At 44.7% G+C, this 27,714-nt stretch overlaps 1 protein-coding gene and 2 long non-coding RNA genes across 19 annotated transcripts in view; 2 read left to right on the top strand and 1 right to left on the bottom strand.

Moving 5' to 3' along the window:
- HIC2 (HIC ZBTB transcriptional repressor 2) overlaps window positions 1–4,749 on the top strand; it is a 73,718-nt gene extending 68,969 nt beyond the window's left edge. For all 15 annotated transcript variants that reach the window (XM_035556622.2, XM_050714154.1, XM_035556613.2 and 12 more), the window contains one exon: window positions 2,886–4,749. In XM_035556622.2, coding sequence (XP_035412515.1) covers window positions 2,922–4,634 — 1,713 coding nt within the window. In that variant the 5' untranslated portion in view covers window positions 2,886–2,921 and the 3' untranslated portion in view covers window positions 4,635–4,749. The remainder of the gene's footprint in view (window positions 1–2,885) is intronic.
- Window positions 4,750–8,182: 3,433 nt separating this feature from the next.
- Window positions 8,183–21,779, bottom strand: LOC126913511 (uncharacterized). Its single transcript, XR_007708941.1, has 4 exons — window positions 21,667–21,779; window positions 21,242–21,403; window positions 19,091–19,248; window positions 8,183–10,280 (listed from the first exon to the last, which is right to left on the bottom strand). It is a non-coding gene; the product is annotated as an uncharacterized LOC126913511 (long non-coding RNA).
- On the top strand, window positions 13,394–25,296 carry LOC118252876 (uncharacterized). Of its 3 annotated transcripts, none has more exons than XR_004780283.2 (4): window positions 13,394–13,486; window positions 19,070–19,285; window positions 22,291–22,467; window positions 23,367–25,296. It is a non-coding gene; the product is annotated as an uncharacterized LOC118252876 (long non-coding RNA). The 3 variants fall into 3 exon arrangements; XR_004780285.2 differs by lacking the exon at window positions 13,394–13,486 and adding an exon at window positions 15,449–15,551; XR_004780284.2 differs by lacking the exons at window positions 13,394–13,486; window positions 19,070–19,285 and adding an exon at window positions 19,295–19,438.
- Window positions 25,297–27,714: the final 2,418 nt, after the last annotated feature.

Genomic DNA, 27,714 nt, shown 5'->3' with positions numbered 1-27,714 from the left:
ATGTCCTGAGACTTAATAATAACATTATCTTCCTCATAAAGGTCAGTAAAAAGCAAAACTATAATTCTGCATTGGCTTCCAGGGCTTTCCCTGCAGGCTCATTACCTGGCTTCAAGATCATTTAAAGCAGAAAGAAAAACCAGAAGTAAAAATCCAAACCCATTTCCTGTCAGTAGCAGCAGCAATCCTTGACTTTTTGCAAAGGCTTAGACAAGCACATATACAGAGATTTCTAGGCCACTGCTTCAAGTGCCACATGAATGGGAAATTAGCTCACTTTTAGACTTTTAGTTCAGTAACATACTTTTTTTTTTTTTTTTTAGTCTGTTTAGGAAAAAAATACTGGGTATGCTGTTTCCTTTCCCTTCCTGCATTTCTTTTTCATGGAACACTTAAAAATTATATTGAGGGATTTTGTATGCTATATGCATGGAGAAGCACCATTCTATCTGCAGTGAAATAGTGTAGTAATAGGCTGTCTCTTGAGCATGGTGCATATATAGAGAGAGAGATGCTGCGTTATGTTGCAAGCCATGTTTTTGTCCTTCCCTATCGATATATCTTGGTGACCCAGAAGTAAGTGCTTTTACTGGCCTGGTTAGATAAAAGTGGGTATTTGGTGCCTCTCTTGTTGCTTCCTCCTTTTAATCAGCAATTCTGGAAGCAAGCCACTAAAGCCAGACACATCGCCTGCGTGCTGCAACTCTGATGTAGCTAATTACAGCAAAACTTGTTTTTAAAGTGCTCAGCACTGCTGAGTGCTGGTAATCCCTGTCTCTGTCGTGTTTTTGTGATGCTGCAGAATGAGTTTCTATGGCAGAAACACTACAGAGAGAGAAGAACTAACTGGCTAATACCATGGCAAACCTGCATTTCTTTCTTTGGCTGCAACCCTTTTTAAAGCCGGCCACCTCAGGGAACAGTATTAATGTGCCAAAGGCACAGTGGCGAATGTCCCATCTACTGTGGTTCTCATCCACTGCTGGAACGGATGGGAACAGAACAGAAAAGCAGAGCAGTCATTTTAGCTGTGGGTCAAGGTGAAAAGCCCCTGAGATCCGTGCGGGTGCTGAACTAAGTGCCGGTGCACTGAACAGGGGCCACGAAATTGTACCAAATGCCTAACCAAATTTCAGGCTAGCCAAGTGAAGAAATGTGTCCTCTGGAAGAAGGGAGGCACATCCTTGGCAGATCTTTTGGTAACCACAAAAGTACCATGCTAGCGAGTCAGCAGTATGGGAGGAAAAAACGCATTAGTTTACTTTTCTGTAGCTTTTTTCATAAAGAAAAATCTTTTTGTTGTACAGAAATGGATGATGTAAATTTACCACCTTTCTGCCAAATGAAATATTTCTATTTATCACCAGTCAGTAAGAATCACATTTGAAGAAGGCTTATTTTTACTAATGAGAGTATCACTCATATTTCTTTTTCTCGAGTACACATACTTGACCCTGAGAGAAGATAATTCAGTCTAATGCTTCATCATTTGAAGTCTGATGGGACAGAATGTGGTAATGGGGCTCACAAGCAATAAAAACATTAACTCAAGATGATTTTAAGGCAAAACTTAAGCTCTTCATTTCTATGGATGTATGACCAGCAGAAATCTGTTTCAATAACATGAAGTGGGAAAGGAATGAAGAAGAGGAAGGCTAAAGGTAGCTGGTTTGTGTCTGGTATTTAATTCCTATGTTTGAAACTCAGCAATTGCTTTAAAACAACTTTAAACTAACAGATAAAAGTCTATTACAAATAGTAGCTGGCACTTTCAAACAAAAATCTCAACAACAAAGTAAAAAAGAAAAAGATCTTGTATTTCTGACCGCAGCCCCAACTTTAAATTCTAGTTTTTATATGCTTTACTATCTACCAAATTTGCAGTTGCAGTTAGTTAATTCTGATCCTTCTCAAAGTAGATGTTTCCTAAGTGTCATACTAGTGGGAAAGTCAATATAAATATCTAAACTAAAACACGTCATAAATACTGTTTGTGAAATACATGAACTACACAGAGGGAACCACAATCTTTCTCTCTTCTCAGTATTTCAGGGTAGAGAGACTGTGACTTGAGACACGTTATTTGACTTTATCAGTTTAAACAAAATTCCTCCAAAACTAAGGGAGGGGAATTGACTTAAGAAAACAGTTTCAGGTTGCTGAAGACTTTTGGTGGCATTTAGCTAGCTCAACACCCTGAATTTCAGCCAGTTCAGGGTTGATTCTAGCCCTTAAGGTTAGTGGATTGGGATGTGGACGTTGCCAGGGGGCTGGTTTTTAAAGCAGCCTTTCATACTCTTAAGGAGATTTCCCATTCGCACTTCAGTGTGATTAATTCCATCTCCTACAGATTTAGTTGCTACATGTCATTTTCTCAACGCCAGAGCCACCGGGTTTTGTAAGACTTCAACATGTAAAAGCCAGGAAACAAACTACATGGTAAAGCAGGGAAGCTGCAGCTTATGCTAATTATTTTGCATGCTCAGATATGCAAATGGCAGAGAGGTAGATCCTTTTTTTTTCTTCCCTTTTTCTATCTCCCCATTCACCCTTCAGATTTGCACCAGGGAAGGGAAACAGCTTTCCTCTCTACCTAACTATTGTTTTCTCGCTGGTATCTTTTGAATACTAATTCCAGCCAATGATGATTTCTTTTGTAAAAAGATACTCGCAAATCTGATTTTTGAGACTTGAAATCTTCGCATGAGAACCACTTCTCTCTGTACTCCAAGCAGAATCACAGCTTGCAAGGCTGGATCGTTCCCAGGCCTCCTTAGTCAGTGTCAAGCCGAACACAGCCTGCACCGTGTTAAGCCAGTTTATTAAATGTCGACTTGTTCAAGTGGAAACAGCAGGTTCACACTTCTCGTCCTCCTGTTTTGCAGGTGGTAAAGTGAAGGTGAAAGGAAGAGAAGGTGGAGATGGAACTGCCAAATCATGCCAAACAACTGCTACTGCAGCTGAACCAGCAACGAGCCAAAGGTTTCCTCTGTGATGTGATCATTGTGGTAGAAAATGCCCTGTTTCGTGCCCATAAGAACATCCTGGCAGCCAGCAGCATGTATTTCAAATCCCTTGTCCTGCATGACAACCTGATTAACTTAGACACGGACATGGTGAACCCCACCGTGTTCCGTCAGATCTTGGACTTTATTTATACTGGTAAGCTCTTAACGACTGACCAGCCCGGTGAACAGAACTTTAATGCTCTCCTCACCGCAGCAAGCTACCTCCAACTGCACGACCTGGCAGCTCTCTGCAGAAAGAAGCTGAAGCGGAACAGCAAGTCCTTTGCTGGCAAGGCCGGTGGCCTTGGGGTCGGGAGATCTGCCAGGAGTCAGAGACTTTCCACCGCTTCGGTCATCCAAGCTCGCTATTCAGGGTCAAATGAGGGGATGAAGGGCTCGCACTCAAAGGAGCTGTCAAAGGGAAAGCTCTCCGATGACGAGGTCTTCATCAGCAGCTCCAACCAAGAGAACTGTCACTCCTTAAGCAGGGGAGCCAGTAAGAACGGCGGTGGGGGCGGCAGTGCAAACGGGAGCACCGGTGACCAGGAGCTAGGCCTCGATCTGTCCAAAAAAAGCCCGTCGCTCCCTGTTGCAGCCTCCCATGATGACACGCAGCACAGCGAAAGCCAGCATGGCTCTCCCCAATCTGCCTCAGCCCCCGCAGCCAACAGTGCCTCATCGTTCGACGAGTCCGGAGTCGGAGCCCCTCACAGCATGGCGGACAGCAGTGACCCCATGGAGATGGATCTGAGCGAGGAGTGCCACCACTCGCTGACGGAGAGCAGCCAGCGCAAGGGCCTCCGGCACTCATCCCGCAAGAAGGAGTGGATCAAGAAAGACAGCGCCTTTGACCGAAAGGAGGGGAGCAAAGACAGGGACGAGGGCGAAGGGCTGCCCAACGGTATCCTTCTGGGGCCCTTGTCCAAATCTGTGGAGCGGAGCTTGGCCGGAGCCTATGGCGCAGACCTGCCCTACGCATGTAAGGAGGAGGTGGAAAACGGGAAGGAGAACAGCGATGACAGCGGCCAGAGCGAGAGCGAGAGCGGCGGGCACACCAGTGCCAACTACGTCTACCGGCAGGAGGGGTTTGAGCCAGTGGCCTACGGCGACAACCTGTACGTCTGCATCCCCTGTGGCAAAGGCTTCCCCAGCTCCGAGCAGCTGAACGCCCACGTGGAAACGCACACCGAGGAAGACCTTTACATCAAGGAGGAAGGCACGTACGGCAGCAAGGATGAAGCTGAGGATTTGTCCAACCCCAACCCGTCCTACGCCGCGGAGTCCCGGCCCTTCAAGTGTTCGGTGTGTGAGAAGAGCTACAAGGATCCAGCTACGCTGCGGCAGCATGAGAAGACTCACTGGCTGACACGGCCCTTCCCTTGCAACATCTGCGGCAAGATGTTCACGCAGCGGGGCACCATGACACGGCACATGCGCAGCCACTTGGGGCTCAAGCCCTTTGCTTGCGAGGAATGCGGGATGCGCTTTACCCGGCAGTACCGACTGACAGAGCATATGCGTGTCCACTCAGGAGAAAAACCTTACGAATGTCAACTGTGTGGTGGGAAATTCACCCAGCAGCGCAATCTGATCAGCCACCTGCGAATGCATACCTCTCCCACATAAGCCAAAGACTCCAGAATGAGCTTCGAGCCCATCCGCAGTGATTTACCTTTCTGTAGACTTGCTGCTTAAAAAAAAAGAAAAAAGAAAAAAGAAAAAAAAAAAACAAAAAAGGGGGCAGCTCCCCACACTCTGTTCAGTCATGGGAGGCCTAAACAAATGTAGCTTTAACATTTAAAAAAAAAAAAAAGTTCCTTTTTTCCCTTTTTTTAAAAAAAGAAAGGTCCACAGCCAAGCTGATGCATTTAGTCCAACTCTCCCTCCAAATCTTGGTGATCTGGCAAGAAATGCCACTTCTTTTTGAGCATGTTGACTTCTTTGCCATATTGATTACCTGCAGTGGGAAGGAGGACTGTGGGGAACTTTTGACCTCCGCTGGCTGCCTCCTCCCTGCCTTGTTCCTTTGTGTTGCTGTTACCCTACTCACGTCCTCTTTTAACATCCAACTCAGTAGGGGCATTTCTTGCCATTAAAGAAAAAAAGTACATCTTTTCAGCGGCCTGAGCAGCTGTGAATAACACAGCATTGCCCTCACAGGCACGGCAGCTGTGTCTGTGGACCATCTCACAGGGTCGGCAGCCCCTTCGGATACGGTGGGAAAGCCACAGCAGTGGTGGGACCCACCAGCCGTCCCCATGGGCTGCCCGTGGTGGGGAGAGCAGCCTACTGAGGCATGCACTGCCAGGGTGCTTCACTTCAAGAAATGGTGATGCTTCCCTCGCCGTCCCTCCCTCTTTTCGTTTTGATCTTTATCCCCGGCACGCATAACCACATGCCACCTTTTCCCACAAAACACACAAACCTCTTCTGCCTTACCCATGACTGAACAGGGACCGGATGCCCTGGGAATTTCCTTCAGTGAGCAGGGGGTCGTCTTTACTTTTCTAGTAGTTTCGTATGAATATTCTTTGCTTAGAGGTACTTGTTTTATTAAAGGAAAAACCATTGTAACGTTTATGTGAATGTTTGAACTGGAAGGTCTGAGGTTAATTCTAGGGTGGGTGGGTGGGGAGGGGGTTTGATGTAGGCTGGACTTGCTACAAGTTCCTTAGGTACTTTTTTATTATTTTTTATTTTATTTTTTGTGTGTGTGTATGTTTTTAGCTTTCCTCCCTCACTAAAGAGCGAGTCTGTGTGGACAGACTTGTTACCTTTGCTACCTCTTGAATTCATGAGAACAATAAGATGGTTAGTGAAAGATTAGGCATTTTTTTCTCTTATTGTAAGTAATTAAATGTATAAAAGTAGAAGCTAAATTAAAGTTAAGGGATTTTTACCACCCTGTCCTTCCATCGAAAGTCAGCTAGAGAAATGTTAACGCAAAGCTTGGCCAAAGACAAAGCAAAAAATACGCAGCGCCAGAAGCTGTGCTGGCTGCTTGGATTGGCTTGCTGGCAGTCTCTTGGCTGGTTGTAGTAACTTTTAGATAAAAGAAGAAAACTTCTCTGAGCTTTCTGGGCCCTTTCCAGCTTTGTTTATTGACTCTGGATACTTTGGGGAGAGGAAAATGTCCCCCTCATCTTCCACTCCCCCAGCACATCTGGGTCAGTCTGCAAACACCTGGCAGGACAGAGGGTGAGGGCATAGCAGCCTATAATTTACTAGAATCCAGAGTGCAATAAGGTGGGGGAGAGGAGGAAAAAGCAAACCAAAGTGTTTCATATCCTCCCTTTTAGACAATTTAACACACGCACACAAAAAGAAAGAAAAATGAAAAGAAAAAGAAACAAAATGTTCTTGCAACATCTGCATAAGACATCACAGCCAACAGCTGCTATTGGTTTAGGAGAGAAGACAGAGAACGTAGCCCACCGATTCTTGGCCCCCTTGACTTTGTTGGCGTGACCTTGTGGAAAGCTATGGCTTATTTCAAGCCTCCCGTGACTGTGGTGGTAAAAATTCACAGCCAGTAGAATCATCCCTTCTGAATTGAGTAAGGTTTACACTTGTGTTTTTTTCATATTTTTTTTTCTGCTCAAACCAGTATAGTCTCTATGCGTAGGGTTTACCAAACCTCACATTTTGTCTTTTTTAAAAAACAAAAAACAAAACCAATTTTTTTAAGTTTTGACCAAAAAAGAAAAAAGAAAAAAAAAGGAAAAAGTTAGCATGTTTAACTAAAACAAAGAAATATAAGCTTCATTTTCTGTTTTTTTTTTGTTTGTTTTTGTTTTGTTTTGTTTTGTTTTTTAAGGTAGACTAGTCCAAAAGAAGTTTTTGGGTCAATTGAATGACTGAGGAAACTGGAATCCAGGCTCCAAGCAATAGAGAACCAAACTGCGCCTTGGCCTGGTGTCACGTTACAGGGAACACGCTCGCCCCTCTCCTGCCCGCTCCGCTGTGCTTCTGCTCGTGCCATTGTCTGCCTGCTCCGGCCCCGCTGCGAGCTGGGGACATGAGGGGAGCTTGGCCTTCTATTTTCTCATTGTGCTGAGATGCACTGTTTTCTTTTGTGGGGTTAGGTGGGTTTTTAGTGTCTTTAGCACTTCCACGTTTTGAATATATATTGAATTCTTCTCCCCTCGATTCCCTGCCAACCCCCTGAGAACGTCCTCGGAGTCGTCTCGGGCTTAGACAGGGAAAGCCTTGCCATCTTCCTTTTTCTCGGAGCAAGTCTCAGCAGGGCTCAGGGACAGCCGCGCGAGATTAGTTCCTAGGCACTTTGACCCTGCCTTTCCCTTCCCTCCAGCAGCCCGCAAGCTGAGCTGGATCCTAGGCTGCCTCCCGAGCACAGCTCCCCTTGCCTGGCTCCAGACCAGTGGAGCCCAGCTTGCCGGAACAATTTTTAGCTGTTTTGGTGAGCACTGCGCAGCTGGTGCTGAGCTCTGCCCCCTGCTGTGGCTTTCAGCTGCCACTGCCCCCCTTGACTTGTTGCCCTGTGGTGGCTCTGGCGCTGGGGACAGCGGACGGGTGCCTGAGCAGAGCCCCCCTGGGAACAGCCGGAGCTGCGGCTGCCTGGGCCCGAGCAGCCAAGGGGAAGCACAGCCAGACCCGCGGTGGGCCACAACCTGCTCCCCTCGGTTAACTCCATTTTTACAGCATGTGTATGGGTAATGCAGCCTCTCCTAACCCCTTCGCCCCCCTAGGCCCCCACTTCATTTGTTTTTTTTAAGCCTTGAGAATCATTGTGAAGATTCAGGACCCAATGCTATTTGAATTTTACTTTCTTTCTTTCTTTTTTTTTTTTCCGGAGCGTTTTTTAAAACTTTATCCCCCTCCCCCAGCACTTAAACAATACGACATAAAGTCTGTGTACAGCGAGAGTATTGTACAAAAGGAAATTTTGTTCTTTTTTTTTCAAGTAGCTGTGTAAAGTTGTGTTCCATAGATTGAATATAAACAACATTTTCCAAATTGTGACAGTAATAATGAATAACTAATAATACTCAAAACTTCAGGGACTGTTTAAGGCCTGCTTGGGGCCTGAACACTCAACTGCATTTGTACGACATAGTATTGTATCAAACATTTTTCTGTATTTTAATGAGAAAGCAAAACACTAGTTTCATATTTAAGATTTTAAGAGTTTTAGGGTGGGGGGGAGGGAGTTGCATTTTTTTTTAATTTTATTTTAAATTTTTTTTTGAAATACACAAAGAGCCTCAAGAGGAATAAAACAATTTAAAAACAACAAAAAAAAGAAAAAAAAAAGAAAAGAGGCCTGGCAGCTTAAGTATATGCTTTAGTCACTTAGTTCCAGAATGTTTTCGGAATAACAGGAAAAAAAAAAAGATAAAATAGCAAAAGTTGTATAAAAAATAAAGAAGCTCATACCCAAATTCACAAAACTATTTTTTAAACCAAAGCACATTTGAATGAGTATGGAACCTCACTTGGCTCAGAAAAGTACTAATATATTTATCTCATTGTTTACATAAACTTTTACAGTTTCAGACCTCAACAGATCTAGGGGCCAGTCAAAATTAATCTTTGCTTTTTCCATTGGTTTGTCTGAAGGCTATTGCAGCGTTCCCCAAATCGAGAGGGGAAACCTGCGACCCAGCCTGCATTCCAGCACTGCTCGGGGAGGGCGATCAGAAATATGGCACGGAGATTTAGGATTTTTGTCTTCAACCCTAGAGGGGCATCACAGAAGAGACCCAGGCAGTAGTGCGGAGGCACTCCTGGGAGTGTCTCCGTCTGGGCAAGCAGGAGGTGCTTTGGACTAGGGCCACAACGTGAAGCTGTGCCGCCGGCCACTGCAGCCGGGGCTGCCCAGGCCCTCAGTCTGCAGGTGCAACAGAGAGGCAAATATTGGTATTTGGCCTAAACCAGCTGAGCTCTTCCTCAGAGGAGTATGAGTGGGTAAACAGAGGGTAGAGAGATGCAAGAAGCTCTGGAGATCAGAGAAGGGTGTTGGCAGAAGATGGTGGGAGCTGCTGTACCCAGCACATCTCCTTAATGCTAGCCATGGGTGAGCTGGGCTAAACTGTTTTCCAGTCCTTACTGCAAAACGTCCAAAACCAAATTCCTGGAAAAAAAAAAAAAAAAAAGCCCAGCTCTGTGCATCTGGGGGAGTTAGCAGGAGCCACAGAGACCACAGAAGACACCAAAGAGCTATTGGCACGCAGCTTCTGTGAGGCTCTGTGGCTGCTGACGTGGCAGAGTACGCACAACTCTGAACCGCCCCGCCGCGCCGGGCAGGGGCTGCGCAGAGGCAGCCGACGTCCATGCGAGGATGAGGTGGTGACTTGGGTAGCTTTAAGGGTCTGGGGTGAGGGTGAGAACGCAGGCACGTAGCCTCCTGCTTCTGTCTAGAGCTGTGCTGGGGCCTGCGCTACACTGTTCGGACTGTGAGCCACCTTTTAGTTGAACAGCTGGATGGATTCACTCCAGACCTTACAGTCATGCGCAAAGAGACCGACCAAAACCTGCAAGGCTTTCTAGGTGAAACCTAAGCTTGATTTGCATGTTAGAACAGTCTAAAGATGACCAATGAAGATGGTTTGCTAAACTACCGCTGAAGCCAAAAAAAAAAAAGGATTTTTTTTTTTTAAATTCCCCATCATTAGTCTTGACCCTTTGTAGCTTTTACCTTCTACACCAAAGCCACCTCAAACATTTGAGGGGGGGGGCTGATGGAAAATGAAATATTAATTTTGCCTGGTCTTAATATCTAACAAAGATGGTGCAAACACTATTTGACAGTGTTGTTTTTGTATCAATATGTATGTGCAGTAATGAATGTATTTATTTCTCAGATTCTGTATGCACAGTTTTGCAATGTAATTCAGAAAGTTGCAAACACAAAGATGTGTCCGCAGGGTCTTCTCTACAGGATTTCAAAAAAATGAAAAAATATATTAAAAAAAAAAAGAATCTCAGAGACTCTCAGCATAGCCATAAACCATAACCTGTGAAGACAATACAAAGACTGGACTTTTGTAGCTTTGCATAGAAGAGGAATTTATGTTTTGCTGTATTTAAATGTTTCCAGTTACAGTGTCACTCTTTTAAGATTCCTGTTTTGTTTTTTTTTTTCCTCTCTCTCGTGTGTGTGGAAAGCATTGTTTTCAAGCAGTGCAGGTTCAAAGTCTGGGTTAGCAGTATTTTACCGTGTCGCTTCAGTTCCGAAAAGCAGGAATATGGGTCTTGACCAGGGAAACATCCAGCGCACTCAGTCAAACAAAATGAATTCTGGGGTAAATGCTGGCAAAGTTCAGAGAATGTAAAAGTTATCAGAGGAACAGGTGTGTGCTTCTGATGGCAACTTGTGACTGAGAGGAGTCTACGTCCTGAAGGTCAGGACAAAGCTCCTTTACCAAACCCCCTCTCTTACTCCTTTTACTGTTTACTGTAAAAGCAATAAGGATCTCAGAGGTGGGGAGGCGATGCCCAAGGTAGCTAGAGAAAGCTTCATGCCAAACTCAGCAGCATTTGTGCCATTTTGTGACGGGCCTCGCAAACGATACTGAAGCATCAGATTCCCTACCAAGCGAGGTGGTAAGAGTCCCTGGAAAAGCTGTACTTTACAAAGCCTCTCGTTCCAGTATTGCTAGAGTTAGCAGTTATGGACCTGCAATAACCTTAAAAATTATCATGAAGAAAGGGATGTTTGTTGATTACCAGGTATATGCCGAATCCAGAAGCCTTTCCAATCAGCTGTACTGGAGTTAAGGGAAAAGTAAATCAAAAACAAAGCAAAAAAATCCTCCCTACAGTTTAAATGGGTTTGAGGAGCTAAATGGTAAACATCGAGCTCTCTCTAGCCAGCAGAAATGCTCATCACTGAGATGGCATGTTTGATTAAACACTTATTTAAGCAGGAGTTTAAATTCTAAATGAGCTCTGACCTGTGATCCTGGAATATTTAATTGGTCTTCTAGCATTTTTTTCTTGTTGTTGTTGTTTTTGTTTAAACTTAATGATTTTCTCAACATCAACAAAGTCTCTTCATTTACTGTAACCCCCTTTTTTTCCACAGGCTTACTCTTTCACTCCAGAACTGGTCACATTCTTGAAAAACAAAATTTGGAGGTTGCTTTCAGTAGTTAGAAACTGCTTTTGCAGTATTTTAAGTCCCATGGGACCTTGTTGTCCTCTTTTTAGTGCAGGAGATAAGGAGGCAAGCAGTCAATTTTCAGCCCCTTTCCACTCCTTGTATTTGCATTTTTTTCAGGGTAGGGGAAGAAAGCAATTTTACCTTTGATGATTTCCCATGTCACTCACTAAATTTGCTACTTTCCTTGTAAAAGCAAAAGCTATGGGATCCTCTGTGAGGCAGTTCCAGCTCTGCTGTAGAGTTCCCAGCTGGAGCTCTTAGGAGGGCTTCTTCATTTCAGCCCTAGTTCATCTCTGTGCCACAATGTAACAGCTATTTATTCTGCTTTCCTTCTTTTAACTAACATGACTCAAAAATACTGAAACATAAGTTTAGAGAGAGAAATTAATTTGTTGTTCAGCAGTTCCACCTCACTGCTGTCTCTTCTCCTTGAAGCCCAGTGGCTTCAAAATATAGAGATAAATGGATCAGTGTTTTCTGAACAGAGAAGACCCCGTGGGATGCTGTAGGGAAGGTTTAAAACAATCCTTTGTGCTACAAAATTTGCTGGCAGTTATGGGACACACCTCATAGTGCTTGCTTTTCCTGAAGAGTGGGATGTTTTTTGAACTTTCTCGTTCACAAGTTATCAGTCGAAGCACCTGGACAACTGTTGCTCTAACTTCCACAAGAGCTGAGGATAACTGGCTGAGGATAACTTTTCTAATGAGGACAGGACCTTGTTTTGGCTGGCTGGATATTTTCCCCCACTTTATTTTAATACTTTAAATACAACTAAAAAGGGGATGTTCCATCTCTCTCTCTCTCTCTCTCTCTCTCTCTCTCTCTTTTTAATTTTAAGCCTTAATTGTCAGTCAGTCTAGGTGCCCTGGATGTTTCCTGGGGAGGGGGAGAAGAGGGCAGGGCCAGGTAAAGGCCGACATTCCTGCTGCAATGTTCTGTTCATTTCCTTCAAGAGCTTGAATTCAGGTCAGAGCCACACAGAGTTGTGGCTTCAACTCAAGTGTCATATAAAAAGATACAGAAATTATAATATGATCTCAGCATTCAGAAATTTGCAGTCTTAATGTACAGTGATGAGAAACTGTTATTTTATGATCTTTTCATTAAAAGCTTGATTGAAAAATTACATCTTTTGCTCTAGAGTTCACCTTGTTCCTACGGCTGACTGTGTCTATGTTTTCTCCTCCCTCATTTGTTCTTGCCCAGGGATTTGAACCAGTTGCTTCACAAAGAAGAACCACTGCCCCACACATACGCAGCCTAACTAGCCACACAGCTTCTCATTTTATGCACCTACTGCTCATAAACCAGAATGTGTTGCTTGTTAGAATATAAGAAGGGATGAATAACACAGGCCAGGCTGGCATACAGGAAACGTGCAGGCAAAGGACAGCGGTGGTATCCTAATTTTACCTTTCTTGTCATCACCCTGAGCAACCTGAGGCTGTTTTTGAACAGTCACTCTTGCTTTGCTCTGCTCATGTCCTAATGACAGTTTGAAAGCAATCTTTGTCAGAGGCAGAAGATGGTAGATGCACCTCCTGATCTGCAGATGCCTTCGGCCTGTTTGGGCTGCACGTCTAGCTCTGTAGGCCCATCTCCAAGGAGCAGAGAAGCATCTGAAGCAGAAAAATTTCCTAAAAGAAATAAGGTTCTCCATCCACATGTGGTGCACATAAACCAGGGAAATGCTTCCAGGGAAGATGACTATAAGTAATGACAAAAGCACTTGCTGCAGATTTTACCCTCTCAAATGCTAAAAACCAGACATTTTTCCTTGGACAGGTGAAGTGTGAACCTAGTGAAATTAATTACCATTTCTTTGGTCCATGTTTTAACAGCATTTTCTAGTTCCCAGGCCACCTTTCTGGATCTAAGTATGCTTTGATATAATATATATTTAATGAAGACAAATTAAGTATCTGCACCATAATGCAAGAACCAAGCCCAATATTATGCAACATTTCCCTTTGTCACACTGCACATCACAACAGTTGTGCTGTTTCTCCCAGAGCCTGTTGGAACATCTTAATATTCAGCAGAGTAATCCTGGTGTTGAATTCCTGTATTTTGTTCTTCCTCTTCTTCTTTTTAAGCACAATGCTGACTATATTTTAAAGTGACTGACTGAAGAAGCTTCAAGTTTAGTCAGTTTTCTGACAGGTTGCAAAGTCAGCAGCACTGGTAAGAATATCATTTTTATTTGTCCTTGGAGATGTGTTTTACCCGGCAAGGTTAAATAGAAGGACAAAAATGAACAGAAAAACAGATGAAGAGCTACAGAAAACCAGCGGCTATTTTTCAACAGCTCAGATGTGGTAACAAGCCTGTACTCTTCTCCCAGCTACCGGTGACTTTTTTTCCTTTTTTTTTTTTTTTTCTTTTTTCTTCCCCCTTTCCCCCCCCCCCCTAATTTCTTCTGGAAGTTTTTGCTTCCTGGCACCCATTTCTTTGTGGCATAAGTGGTTTCCAGCATAGTTAATAGATTGCATGTTCTATTTTACTTTCTTTGCCGCGGTCAGCTCCTTTTCATCTCATAAGATCCTGTGACAACTATACAAAACTCTTTGTATAATAACTCACAACTGAAATGCAGCTGCCTCTGTGGTGGAACACTGAAATATGTACAAGCGAAGTGCCCAGTGCAGGATGTAAAGGATACCAGATATGTCTGGAATGCCTGGGAATTTGTACTTTTCATCCCTCCGCTTTCATTGCTCCCATTTATTGGTTGGTAGGACTCCTTTTCTCCCAAACCCACACTTGCTTTCTCTCCACTGCCTTTCTCCTTCTTGAGGAGTACACAGACATTGGGTAAAACCTTCGAACGATAGGTTTGGTTTTTGCTTTTTTGCAGGGAATACAATTTCATCAGAATTGGAACTCTTCTATGGGAACAAAACTTACATTTTTTTTGTTAAATGAAATTTTCTTACAGCCACTGTTGAAATCCAATTTTGACCCTGCTGAGTAGATACAGATGCAGAATGTTTGTTTCATAAGAATTCTGATGACAGATATCATACTAAGAAGTTAAAAGGGAAGGACAGATTTTTTTTAATAAAAAATAAGTTCAGGTCAATATAAGCCAAAAGACTAACACCTCATTTTGCAAATTGTTTCTAAAATATGCCTTCATCCTGTTTTGTATTGAAAATAAACTCTGAAACGCTGTTTTTTTATCTGCAAGCAATGCCAAATTTTCAACAGCTCTTAGAATGCTGAAGCTATTACCACCTATTAATTCTGTGTATCTGCCTGGGTTTTGTTTGTTTGGATGTACTACAAAGTTGCCCAGGTTTAAACAAATTGATTTTGCGTGCACTTGTGAAAAGCCTGCTATGTACCAAGTGTACTGTGACCTGGCTTAAGTCTGCAATAGCTAAAATTATGCATTTGCCTTAGCAAAACTCATTGTTCTTTGTCTACAAAGAATTTGTTATAGGAACAAAACCCTAAGCATGTCATTTTTCTAATTTTCTTCTCTTCCGAGAGAGGAATTCTTTTCAAAATCTAGTACATATACTCTCTCAGACCATGACATGAGAGGAGTATCTAAGAAAAGGCTTTCTTCTGCTGGGGTAAGAGTCGTGGGCTGGGCCTCTTGCACAGTGGGAGTTGCCTCCAGCAGCACCCCTTAAGCTGCACCTTGGGAATCCAACTGAAAGGGCTCCCACTGGTACCAGCAGAGCTGGTAGGTCCCTCACTCCTTTCATCTGGTGTATATATAGTCTTCAGCTCCCCACGCAGGACCACCGGATACTTTATGGCAGGATGAAAACTGCCTAAAACTCCAATAATTCAATAGTTGCATCCATTTTGAAGTCTAGCCCCTAGCCTGCAAATGTAATGCTGTTTTCATCCTTCTTTGCAGGACAGTTTGTGTCCCGCCACGGCCTGCTTCTGGTCACAGTGCTGCTTCTTGGTGTTGGTTTCCTTAAGATTGTGTTCTTCCAGCATTTGAAGCCAACGCCCATCCCACCTCACACTTTGAGTTACCTGTATTCCAAAACTTGGCACAGAGAGCCAGAAATACTCCCAAGTTTGCAATTTAGGACAAAACCACTTCCCTCTGCACTCCTCTGGGCGCTGCTCTTGCCTCAGTTCTAGTTTCCTCCCTCCTCCAGGTCATCACAACACATCTTCATTCTTTCCCTTCATGGGCTCTGTAGCAGTTTTTTTTTTTTTTTCTCCTCTGCAGCTGTGCTGTGTCTTATTGATGAACACGATTGAAAACTGCTGCAGAGCAAGGTCTGAATCCATATGTTTCAGCTCGGTTGGTTGAGCCAGTTCTAAGAAAGCACGATCTCCCTGCAATTACAGCGCGTCCATGGCTCCAATACTATATAGCGAAAAACATTCATCATACTGTTTTCTCCTGTTCCAGGTGCTAAGAAGAGAGGCCAATGTAGCTGGTATGTATCAGCTGAGGAGGTGATTGATGGTCCTGCCCACATCCTTTGCTTTCTGCCTTCTTACCATTTTGCCCCTTCCCTTAGTTTCTTGCTCAGTTATAGTGAGGAGCACTGGGAGAAGAGGGATGTTGCAGGGCTCTCTCAGCAGGAGATTGTAGTGATTTTTTTTGGATAATTTGGCTCTGAAGCAAAAGCCTAACTCTCCATCTCTGTTCTTGTCCATCCCCTCCTTCTTGAACTCAATAATTAGATTTTAAAAAGAAAAAAACAGCCCCACACCCCTCTTCCCTGGCTTCAAATTCAGCTGCCACATTAAAGCTACAGGCTCATTTACTTTTGGTTAGAGAGTTTGAATTTAACACAAATCAAGAACTCGTCCAGAAGCCTGACCTGAAGCAACCAGCAGTTAAGGCTAGGGAAAACATGGCAAGGCCCTCCCTTGATTTCAGGGGGTGGTGATAGTTGCTAGCTCTGCGTTTTTTTTGGTCAGCCTCCCTGCAGAACGTGTGCGCGTTGTTTCATTGTTTGGTGTGCGCCCACTCACCAGGATGGGCACGGAGGATTCAGATGCAGGAACCTGGCCAGAGTATGTAACCACAGCCCTTGCTGTGGCCACCTAGTGAGCACTTTATGAGCACCAGGAATCAAGCTCCACACCAGTCAGGTCGCTCTTCTGTAGCCTTACAGCTCTGTTTGCCTTTACTGTAACTGGTTTGGCCACTCAAATGCCATCTGGGCTAGCTGGACAGATCTGACTGCAGCACAGTGGAGAGGGCAGCATCACCACATGGCACTTGTCACCTCTCACTCAAGTCTAAAACATGCAGAACTAAGATCTGAATTTCCAGCCTTCTTGTCATCAGAGGCTTCCACCACCCTACTGCCTGGCACCAGCCTCCTGCCAACTCCAGCTGGTCCCCTTGCCACAATAGCAGCCAAAGGCCAGCCAGGGTAGATTGCACAACCAGGCCTTGATCTGTATTTTCCACTGCTCAGCCAGCAAACCCCTCCTTTTTTCCAGCCCAGCTGTTTTCCATCTCTGCTCAGGAAGCATGCCCTGTTTTTGATTCCTGGGTCTTGCTTTATGAAGCAATCATGGGCAGGCTGTCTGGGTGGAACGGGTCACAAAGTGGCTGCGGGATAACTCTGGATTCTGAAGCCAACACAGAACAAAGGGGAGCTTTGCCAAGGCTCAGGTGAGCCTGGGGTCAGCACACAGACAGGCTACTGACGCAAGCACGAAGGCAGGGTTTTCTTTCTCTGGGCCACGGGGTTTGAACTCCCCCCTCCCTTTTCCTCTCTTGCCTGCCTGCCACAGCCTTTTCCCTGCTAGATCCACACTTCAGTAACAACAGACGGGTGCATGGGTGATGGTGTCACTTTTTTCTGCATCTTACTCGTGCAGAACTCCTGGACCAAAGTAGCTGTGTCTTCTTATGCCACCAGCCTTGTGTGACTCGGTTAACAAGCTGCCAGTCTGTCCCCCTCCAGGCATCCTGGTTGACTGTATCACGACACGCAGCTGCAGCTGGGTAACCTGTAGCCCTGCCATTGCAGGCACCTAGCCCACGGCACAAGCAGAGGATGGTGGGGTGGCAGACCATGGGTGGAGGCCCGGGATGAAGCACAGGCCCGGATGTGCTCCATTCAGGAACGCCAGCAACCAAAACCACCCTGGCATTGCTCATCTTGGCTCTCTCCCCAAAACACTAGAAATTAGCCAGCTCCCTGCTTGTATCAAGCTGGAAATTAACTGGCTTCCTTAAGGGTTAAGGCATTAATGTTAACACCATCTATATTAACTAAAAATAATATGTGTGCAAAAAGGTCTGAGCTACAGCTGTTACAGGAGTCATACCTTGACTTTTCCAAGTCCTTTACGTGTGAAGTGTGGTCCTTTGCTGTAAAGGCCTGTAAAGTGTCAGTTCTCGTGTGTCTTTAGGCTGGAATTGGTTGAAGGGGCAGTTACAAAGAACAGCCTTGGAGCACACAAGAATTTGCTCTAGAACAGGCTTTGAGATTACTAAGGGCAGAACAACCTTTTTCTCTGTCTTCCCAGACAGAGCTAACAGCAATTTCTAAGGCAAAGCTGTTGAGCACTGCAACCAGACTGCCTGGCTGCGCATCTAAGTAGAGGCAACAGACAGAAAAAGAGAAGGAAAGAAGTGTTCCACCTCCTTTTTTTTAACAGATTTACACTCGATCAGTTCCTGGTCACTCTAACTGGTTTAAGTGTCCACACAAGTGACTTACTGCTATACGAGGAAGGATTCAAAAATCAGCTAATTGAATCAGTGCTGTCATCACACAAGCCACAGCCTGCAGCAGCAGTCAACATTTGGGCAGCAACTAGGGAATCTGCTGCTACAGCTCCTGCCTTGCTTCTAGTGGGAGTCTTTGTTTCAGGGCTGGGGGCATGGGTGGGAACTGGAAGAAGGGAAGGGAAGGAAAGCAAGCAGGCTTGGATGTCTCTAGCAGCGCACTGCAGTCCTGCCCAACAGACAGATGCAGCCTGCTCTTCCAGTCTCAGGTTGCTTCTGAGCAGAGCGTGCCACTCACGCCAGGTTGTGCAATAGCAGTTTAGGATGTGTACAAATACTGGCAGTGGGAGAGATGTCAATTCTTGGTGTAAACTCTGACCTAGCCTGGCTTCAAGCCACTGATCGCAGTGGATAGGTCTATATGTGCCAGAGCTTGTCACAAGCTCCCTGTGCACTCTACCCTTCCTGACAAGGTCCGTCAGGCTCCTCCTGTGCTTTACTTCATATGTGTACACAGAACGCTGTTTATGAGCACTCTTGTCCTCTTTCTTTCCTTTGAAGGCAGCAAAGGTGAGGGGGATCTCCATTATTTCAGAGAGCATTTAGGTTAATCTCCTGAACTTCTAACAAGATGGATATTTTCCAAGCCTCTTGAACACTGTGAACACTTTCTACAGAGACATATTAATTTCCCTTGATTGAGTTCAAGTGCCTACCTACTCTCATTACACTTTTGCCCTGCACGGTATTGTTCTTCAAACTACTGCAGTACAGAAGGCCTCTGATCAAAAAGTCCTGATCAGTTCCTGATCCATAGCACAACTGCAATACAAGTAAAACAACAGTTTTCAGAAGGATCACCCTTCTGTCAGCATCAGCCCAATAGTGACTGATGCGTGGTCTATGGGGCACATCTTCCCAGCAACATGGCCCTTTCACACCCTAGGAACCAGTGAGACAACATTCTTGAGCAACAAAGGGAAGCATGACACAGTGGCACATAAAATGAACTTGTTAAACTTCTCCCCTGCCATCTTCTTTCTGCTGGGCTCTGATTTAGCCTTATCTCCAATGCCAGTACCTTGCTTTTACCTTCATCCATATTTTCTTAATTCAGTGTTACTGTTTCACTTTGTTTTGCTTGAGGCACAGTTAAAAAAGATTACAGAAAAGAAAGACCCGCTTTGTTTTGATGCCAAAGGTCAATTTTTTTTCATTTCTTTTTTTCCCTTTCTCTTTTCTTTTGATTTTTTTTAGTCTAAACAAGAGATGACATACCTTTTGAAAAGCAGTTTTCCTGTGGTTGCTTGTGCCCTGAAAATGCATGCACCTGGAAATTCAAGTGCTTGAGAGAAGATGTAGAAGATCAGTCCGTAAATGTTCTTGCTGCACTTGGGGAGCTAGAAGATGGACCGGATTCCATGCCTCAGTCTTCCCTAGAAATGACAACAGAGAAAGCGTCAACACTGAAATGTAAGAGCAGACTAAAAGGCCAGACTTCTTTTTCTTTAACAGAATATCTGAAAGAGTCTTCCTCCACCTCTCAGTAGAGTTGACTCTACTGAGACATTCAGAAAGGCGATGCTTGGACAACCTCATCTCAAATTATGCAATATACTAGCATAGGTAAGAGATCTTTTAATACTGCAGTGATGTTACCTGGCCAGCAGCACAAGGCAAAGTTTCTCCAAGTCTTCTTAACAAATAGACCTAGTCCTAAATGCTTCTTTATTGGCTTCTTCCACCTACCTCATTAAGCTTGGAGAAACGACAGAATTAAAGTGCATTTTTTAAATATGAAGCAAAGCCTGACCCTGTCTGCTGCTGGAGAGCACTAAGTTCTTCAGACAGCATAGGAGTGCTTGAAGAAAGGATCTGCAAACACATACAAAAAGATTTGCAAGCAATCTCTGAAGTCTGTTACAAAAGCCAGAAAAGTTTAAGCTGTGCTGCCCTACAAAGGAGGCCAGTTTTGGGCAGAACTCGGTAAAATCCCATCTAAACCAGGACTGTCTGTGTCACTTATGCTGATGGAATTGAACATGTATGAACCATGGAGTGAGAGAAAAAATTTCAGAAAGGGTCTTTTAAATCTACATGCCTTTGATCAGTCACTTAGTCTTCTGTACCTTGGTACCTGCTATAGCCAAAGCACTCCCCAAGGCAGTTGAGGGGCTGGCTGGTTTTGAAGTGTGCAAAGCAATAACGAGAGTTAGTAAAGCTATGTCAGGTTGCTCTACGCCTTATCCAATCAAGATCAGAAAATCTCCAAGGATGGAGCTTTCACAGCCTTGCTGGGTGACCTGTTATAGTGCTTAATCCACTCTTACTGCAAAAGCTTTTTCCTTATATCCAATTTGATGGGTAATTCAGTGGGCTGAGAGGTTTGTCTAAAATACCAGCCTTATGCTTTCATCCCTAATTTGACATGTGGGGGCTCCAGACCATGGGGAAAGTCCCACAGTGCCCCCAGTACAGAGGGAGCCTACAGTGTAATTATGTGTGGGCGCACAGGCTGCAAGGCCCAAGGGTCTGGAGATGAGGACAGACAAAAGAACTGCTAACTGGCTGGGCCTTGTCTTTGTTCCCAAGGCCTGTACAAACCATGCTGCCAACCATGTGTGGTGTGCATATTAGATAATAGCTGGAAATGTTTTTCCTCCAGAGGGATGTTCTGTGCTCATGGTCTCTGCTGCTATGCAGCTAGCCAGCTCTCCTTCCTCTTCCTTAACTTTGTGCGCCCGGGACTGAGCAGAAGTCAGCCCACGTAAGGGCTTCAAGGGGCTACAAGTGCGAGGCTGCTTCTGCAGGACATAATCCTGAGCAGCAAGCATGATACAGCACAGAGCAGGAGAGACATGAGAAGCTCTGTAATGCTGAAAGCAACATATTCTCCTCTTCTGCTCTAGGCCAGCTGGAACTCAGTGGCTTTATTTGCTTTTACAATTTAAGTTATAGGGAAATCCACATTCAGAAAGTAGCAGTTGGAAGAATTCAGCTAGTGCCACCATATCTGTATCTACTATGCTTTTAAGAGTAGGTAGGGCCTTACTTTCTTCTGATAAATGGGTGAAGGGAAAGGCCAGGGATTGGAGGTGTATTCAGATGCTGCAGTTTATTCTCCTGGCTTTAAAAGGCTTAGTTATAGTAGGGCTGAGAGCCAAATACAACTCTGTCTTGAGCTATTCCTTCTCCTCCCCCACTAAAGAATGATCTTTAAGGTCTATACCCTCATCTCCACCCAAAACGACTACCCTGATTTATTTTATGCTTTTTGTTGTTGTTTCCTTTTAAAAAACTTCTAAGCTAAGCCTTTGTTTGCCAAGCTTTCAGCCTGGAGCAAAATTTTACAGTCGAATTATAACCTTCTCTCCTTCCCCTTGAAAAGAGGCGTTTTTCTGGATATGCTGCTGTCCCACCCATACTCACCTAGCTGCGGGGAGGCAGGGGAGATGACAAGCTTTTTACAGATCGGCATCTCGGAGTTCAGTGTCACAGGCATGGGCACACATCTGGTTAAACCATTTCCCTTATATCTTGGCTCAAAATCCTTGGCCGAGACATCTCATGGCAGCAGCCGTGTCCAGGGAGCTGAGAGGGAGGGAATAAAGGAGACAAAGTGGTTAGGTTTCTCAGAAAGGGAATGGCTGTGGGCTGGAATATAACAAAATGCCAGGACTGGAGAGTCTGCTCTCTCAGCATGTTACAGGGTTTTTGACTCATGGCAGCACGATGCCAACCCACACTTGAAAAGCCCCCTCTAAAGCGCAAGGGTGCAAAAAGCAGGAGGCTGCTGAGGCCAGCGCCTTCCACAGAAGGAAGGAATGGGTGATGGTCTGAAAAGGCACTATAACCTGGAGCCTCAGACAGTTTTGGACACTTCTCAGGGGTTTCAGTTTCCCCACTTAGACCCCAGTAAAACGTGAAAATCCCTGCTCAGCTGCCAATGAATTCCCAACGCTGATTTGAAGCCAGGCAGGCTCTGGAGAAGACATTTCAAAGCACGCAGCGTCATCTCCCCAACTGCCTGCTTTACCAGTAGGATCCAGTCCCCTGTGCTTACTCACAGCATGCCTAAAAGTGTTATCTGTGGTCTAGGATGGGGTGTAGGAGCAAAAATAGGAGGGAAGTAAGGCATATTTGGTAGGGAATTCCCTGTGGATGTGTCAGACCAGGACGATAAGTCCTTCACTGGATTAGAGATGTTTCTTGTACATGAACTGGTGTCCAAATTTCTCTGGGTTAAGATCTTTTATTATTTTTATCAGCACTCTTTCCCCCTCCCACATGATCAGTCAACAAGAAAGGTTGCCTCTCCTCACTCCAGGCAGGCTGCCTGCCTGTCTACCACACTCCCTCTCCTGAAGCATTGCTCTCCATGTCAAGGAGCCACCCTAATGTGTAACCTGACATTTTCAAACACACTGATATTGGCAGCAAGTTACGTGATATGCTAGGCTTTAAACCACTCTGCACAGGTCTTCTAGAAAGGCTGCTGACTTTGAAGGAGAAGGACCAGCATTCAGCATACCAAAAAGGCCACTCCTGGTGCTGAGCACCTCTGCAAGGATGGGAGCTGGACCCAGGACTAACTCTGAGCTTGAAATGTGAACTCTGTGAACTTCAGGTGTGAGCAGCCATGAGAAGGTTCAGAGGTAAGAAAACCGCAGGGCAAAATGCATCTCTGTTGCTTTCCCCTGTGAGTTAGAATATAAGTGAGGGAAAGTGAGAGGAGCTCCTTCCTACGTGCAAGCTCTCACCTGCATGCTAACTCCCACTGGTGCAGGGAGTCACAGAAATGGGGGACAGAAAGGGACCTTCTGCTCAGTCCTTCTGCTTGCTCCAAGGCAGGACAGTTCAGTCTGCAGTCCGAGACTGAAATTTTTATACCCTGCTTTAAAAACTGCCTTTGTAGACCCCACAGCCACTGTTGCACTTTATTCCAGGGCTTCATTAGCCTTAGTGCTAGGAAGATTTTTCCTAACGTCTTGCTGTAGTTAAAAACCTTGACATTTTGTCCTATATGCCCTGGATATGGAGAACAAATTATACCCGTCCTCCTTGCATTACTTGTATTGTCCCTCCAGCCCTTTACTACTTCATGATGTTATCGCATTGCTCCTTCATTCTCCTTGTCTAAGAGCCTCGGGCTCTCTCCGTTCTGCTCATCTAGACCTCCTCAATCCTCTTCTCATACCTTCAGGCAAATGCCAAGCTTGCTACCTCAGCAGAGGATGGCACAGGCCCACACTTTGGGGGCAGGGACTGAAGTGCAGTTACATGACAGATTGCCTTAACTAATAATGCTAGCTTAAGAATTTCCCCTTTCCATTGTCTCTGCTGTGCTGCAGCTCATCCCTTTCCTCACTGAAATTATCAATTAGTTTGCAGACTATGTTCCAGCACAGCCTGGAAAAATATACCTTAAAAAAGAAGTGTGGAGAGTTGTTGTTAACCAGGATATTTTCAGGGACCTACTGAGAACTTTTGAAGCTAGTTTCACCTCCCAAGCAGCTTACCAAACTACCCTTTAACAAGTATTTTGCCAATGTAGTTACAGAATCACCAGTTTGGAGGCATCCCTGGAGATTGTTTGTCCAACCCCCCTGTTCAAGCCAGGCTCAACTACACCAGGCTGCCCAGGACCTCTCCAGTTGGGCTTTGAAGACCTCCAGGGATGAAGATTCTGCAACCTCTTTGGACAACCTCTCCCTGTGTTCAGTCACCCTTACAGTAGAAATCACTGAGAAGACTCTGGCCTCATCCTCTTTATTCCTACCCACCAAGTGTTTGCATGTATTGGCTAATCAGGTCCACATGGAAAAACCTGCTCTTTTCTTGCCTCCACACTTCCTTTTCCCACTAATACTTGCTTCAGTCGGTGAAGCAGATTCCAGTTTTAGGGAGCTGCCAGGGTGAAAGTTGTAGCTAACAACCACCCAGGGGAGCCCAAGTGTTTGGTTGCTCCTGTTCTGGTCAAACCTACATGACCAAGCCTGTGGTGCCAATGCTTACTGTAATTTGCAGTGACAGAGAAACAAGGATGCAGCACCACAGATGTCAAAGCCAGCATCAGAAGACAAGTATGAAGAAGTGCTCTACTGATCTTCTGTATTACAATCTTGACATTCATTAAAACAGGCAAAAATAAACCACCGTCATGTCCATAAGCCTGCAGGGTGCTAAATACATAAAAGACCATGTGTAAGGAATCTCATGATGTCTGCCTGAATCTGCAGACAGCCTGAGAAGCACAAACAGCCTCCACTTATCTCAACGTAAGATAACTCAGAACCACAGATCTGGAAGGGGTAGGAATGGGTAACACAGCAGCAGCCTGGTATCCTTCTCGAAATACAGCGTTTCTTACCCAGCCTTCACACCACCATCCCAGCTTTTCCAGGGAAGGAGTACATGGTAGCATGGAGACACAGATAAGGAAACGGCTCCTCCCTGCACTCTCAATGCCTCCGTGGTGTGCCAAGATCCCAAATTGCACTAATTTGACCTTGCCAGACTTGTCAAGGAAACAATTACCTGGGTCTCTGCTCTTGGGACTTTACATTCAAAGACTCCAACCCTTCCAAGACGTATGCATTTGCGTGGCTCCTAGCTGCGCATACCAACATCATACGAATGAGTTACAGGCAAAGAAGAAAGGCTGGGACATGCATATTCTTGGGAGGTTTGCTGGAGAGCAGAAGACAATCACACACCTTTTTTCTCTGTATCAGGTGGAAAATGTTACAAACCATGGAAACTTGCAGCCTTCCCCCTCATCTGGAGTCTGCTTTTTCCCCAGAATATTTATGTTTTCCTACATTTCCCCTCAGTAATGATCTAATCAAGCAGAATTCTTTTGGTATTAATCAGAAGAGCAGGGGGACACTTTTGTGGTTACTATTATCAATGGGGATGTCAGGAAGACTTTGACAGGATTACCCTTGGAATTTGCCATTTATTAACCAGGCCATTAGCTAACATGGCAGGGCTGGGGTGGGGCTCCTTTTGCTTTGCACAAGGGAGATGGCTTGTTTGAGGGTGGGGAGGCTGAGGGTGGTGGAGTTCTGTCTCCATCTGATTCAGAGATCTCAAACAGCTGCCCTGGCAACCCTGAGATATCTCTCCTCATCTGTACGTCTTTCTTTGCTTTCATCATCTCTTCCCATTATTGGGAAACCGTCACAAATCAAGCTACACACTGAGCTAGGAGAGCTTGCACCACCAAGCGTAGGCTTGTGGTCCTGACCCAGGGAAGATGGGAATGACACCCTGCTCTTACAGGGTGTTCTGATATGGGAGGCCAGAGATAAGTGCTCCAAGCCCTCAGGCCAGGGCTCCAGGAAAGAGAAGCTGGGTTTAGAGGCATTAGACTTGCAGCTGGGATACAAAGTATGCACACACAAAAATCTAGCCAAGTCAGGCAACAAAATGAAAAATTGGTTTTCTCTCCTTGAAATTTAGTGCTGCTGTTCACCCTGCACAGACAGAAGGTTAAACGTGGTAGGTAACGGATGAATCCAATCAAAGATAAAAAAGGAAACACAGGTAAAAATATAGCTGCAACCCCCCCCCCAACAAAAAAAAATAATCCCATATTCCAGTGGCACCAAGCATCATTTGCTGTGGTTCAGACTACTAGATGGCCCTGGCCCACTGGTCTGACCCTGCAGGGCAATTTTTGTGCTGTTTCAAACCCCCAAATCACAAAGGCATTGACTGAGAGCTTTTAGCAGCTCCCAAAGTTTGTGCACTGCAGTGCCTGTCACTGCATTCACATATCCCACAGCACATATTTGTCAGGAGTAACGCAGTGGAGTAATGGGACAAACTAGGTCCTTGTAGAGTGTTCAGACACTCTGGAAAAGAAGCATTGCTCTTCTAGGCCCGAACATTGAATATGGAAAGGCAAAAATGTTGGCATTCATTTCTAAATCCTGTCCTGGCTGGTCAACTAAAGAAAGAATTAATGCTAGAATCTAAAATGCTGCAGGAACAAAAGCACATCCAATCCATACAGCTTCCTCTGCTTCGATACACACAGAGAACATATTTATGCAATTCCATCCACTTCAAACATTGCACTTATGCATAGAAAGGCCTGCAAAGCAGGCCCTTGAAATCTATGTAGAATTTGTAAAATGGGGCTCCTAGATCATAAACCAAGGTCTTGCATCAGCCCTTTACCATTTATTCAGCAGGAATAGAATGAACTGAAAATTCAACAGCTAGTCCATAATTTCTCACGTTGCATATGGAAAAACCCATCAACTCATGTCTCAAAATCCAGGTGTGAAATTCCTTCTTCCCAATTTGTTCCAGCAATTGCTCTAACGAGGGAACATCCCAGAAAAGGTACTTCTTCACTAGGTACTTTCACAAGTCTGGCTTCCAAACCCAGATTCCCTATACTGTCTTCCCAACACCATCTTCTTCACCTTAAGCAGAGCACTTAGTGCTTGGTTAAGAGAGAAGACTATGGGTTCTCCTTGAGGCAGCTAGCTTCTTCAGAGAGGTCTAAAGATAAATGAAAAGATAAATGAAAAGCCAAAAAAATGTCAACATAAAATAGAGACTCAACCTAACAAAACTGCTGCTGATATTTGGGAGCACAAACCACATGCCTCTTGCCTGAACAATTTCCAAACCATAAATGGTGTTTAATGTGGAAAAAGTCATAAATGTACAAAAGTTACTTCTAAAACCAAAAACACAGAGTTTCTTACTTATGGCTTTGATGAATGAAGTGTTTTCTATTCTGGCGTCACGCTTGGCACTCTGAAGAACCTTTCCGCTAGGTGGAAATTAATGGCACTGCATGTCAGTGTGACCACTGGCTTTGCAGCAGATTGGAGAGTGCTCTTCCAGATCCTAACATGGGCTACTTCTGTTGGCTACTCAGCAAAATGGAGTACGTTCTCCTTCCATCAGAGGTATATCACAAGAAAGAGTTGTGAAACAATACTAAAAGGACTTAAAATGTTGCTGTCCGTTATGTTCTTCTGTGCTCTCCATTCTTAATTGTCTTTCAGCTATATGTTCTTTACTGTCTGTCCAACCCAGCAAGAGATAATGCATGAATAAATCACACAGATCACAAACAGCTCTCATAAACAAAGCAGATAAAGGTATTTCTAAAGGACACAGAAGTAAAAGAAAGGATGCTCTGCTGTCCTCTCTGTTGCTGTTGATCTGCAGACATTTCCAAGTATGTTCCAAAACTATAGTTAAAATTAAGTTTTTAAAGTAAACAGCTTATACCGGGTGCCAAGATTGCTTTAAGGCCAAACAGAAAACACTGCTTGTCTGGCACACGCGTCACTTTCCAAGCAGGAAATCCAACAAAGCATATAACACAACAGACATCATTTGATAGTCTCAACTAAGACGCCCACTTGGCACTGGCAGTAACCAGTCTTCCATCAACCGGATCCAAAACTGATGCTTGCCTAACTTGTTATCATGCAAAACATTAATGGGAGTATCTTCCTCTTTTGAAGTCCATTGGAACTGGAAATGTGGGCTGAAAATGCCTGGTACACAACCACGCAGAACATCAGAGAAACAGCCTTCCAAGATAGAAGCACAGAGAATAACACCGGAAAGCAGAGCTTCCCAGCCTTTTCTGTGCTGTGAGTCACATCTACGCACAGTGCTGGGAAAACCTTACGGGAGGTCCAGCCACTGGGAATACAGGGAAGCAAAGCTAATAAATATTTTATATATTTGTTTGAGTAGCTGGAAGAGGTCAGTGAGCCTGGAGCTGCCCTGTCAGTTCTCTGAAGGCAACTAGTGGCTAGTCAGCAGGCCACAGTTTTCTGCTATCTAAGCCCTTTTCTTTTTTTCTCACTGCCATTTACTTTTCACATTATGTAATCCCAAACTTTGTCTTTTCAAAGGAT

The sequence above is a fragment of the Cygnus atratus genome, chromosome 17 (genome assembly GCF_013377495.2).
Source record: "Cygnus atratus isolate AKBS03 ecotype Queensland, Australia chromosome 17, CAtr_DNAZoo_HiC_assembly, whole genome shotgun sequence".
Classification (NCBI taxonomy): Eukaryota; Metazoa; Chordata; class Aves; order Anseriformes; family Anatidae; genus Cygnus; species Cygnus atratus.
Note: the sequence above shows the minus strand (reverse complement) of the source record. Positions and strands in the feature narration are given on the sequence as shown.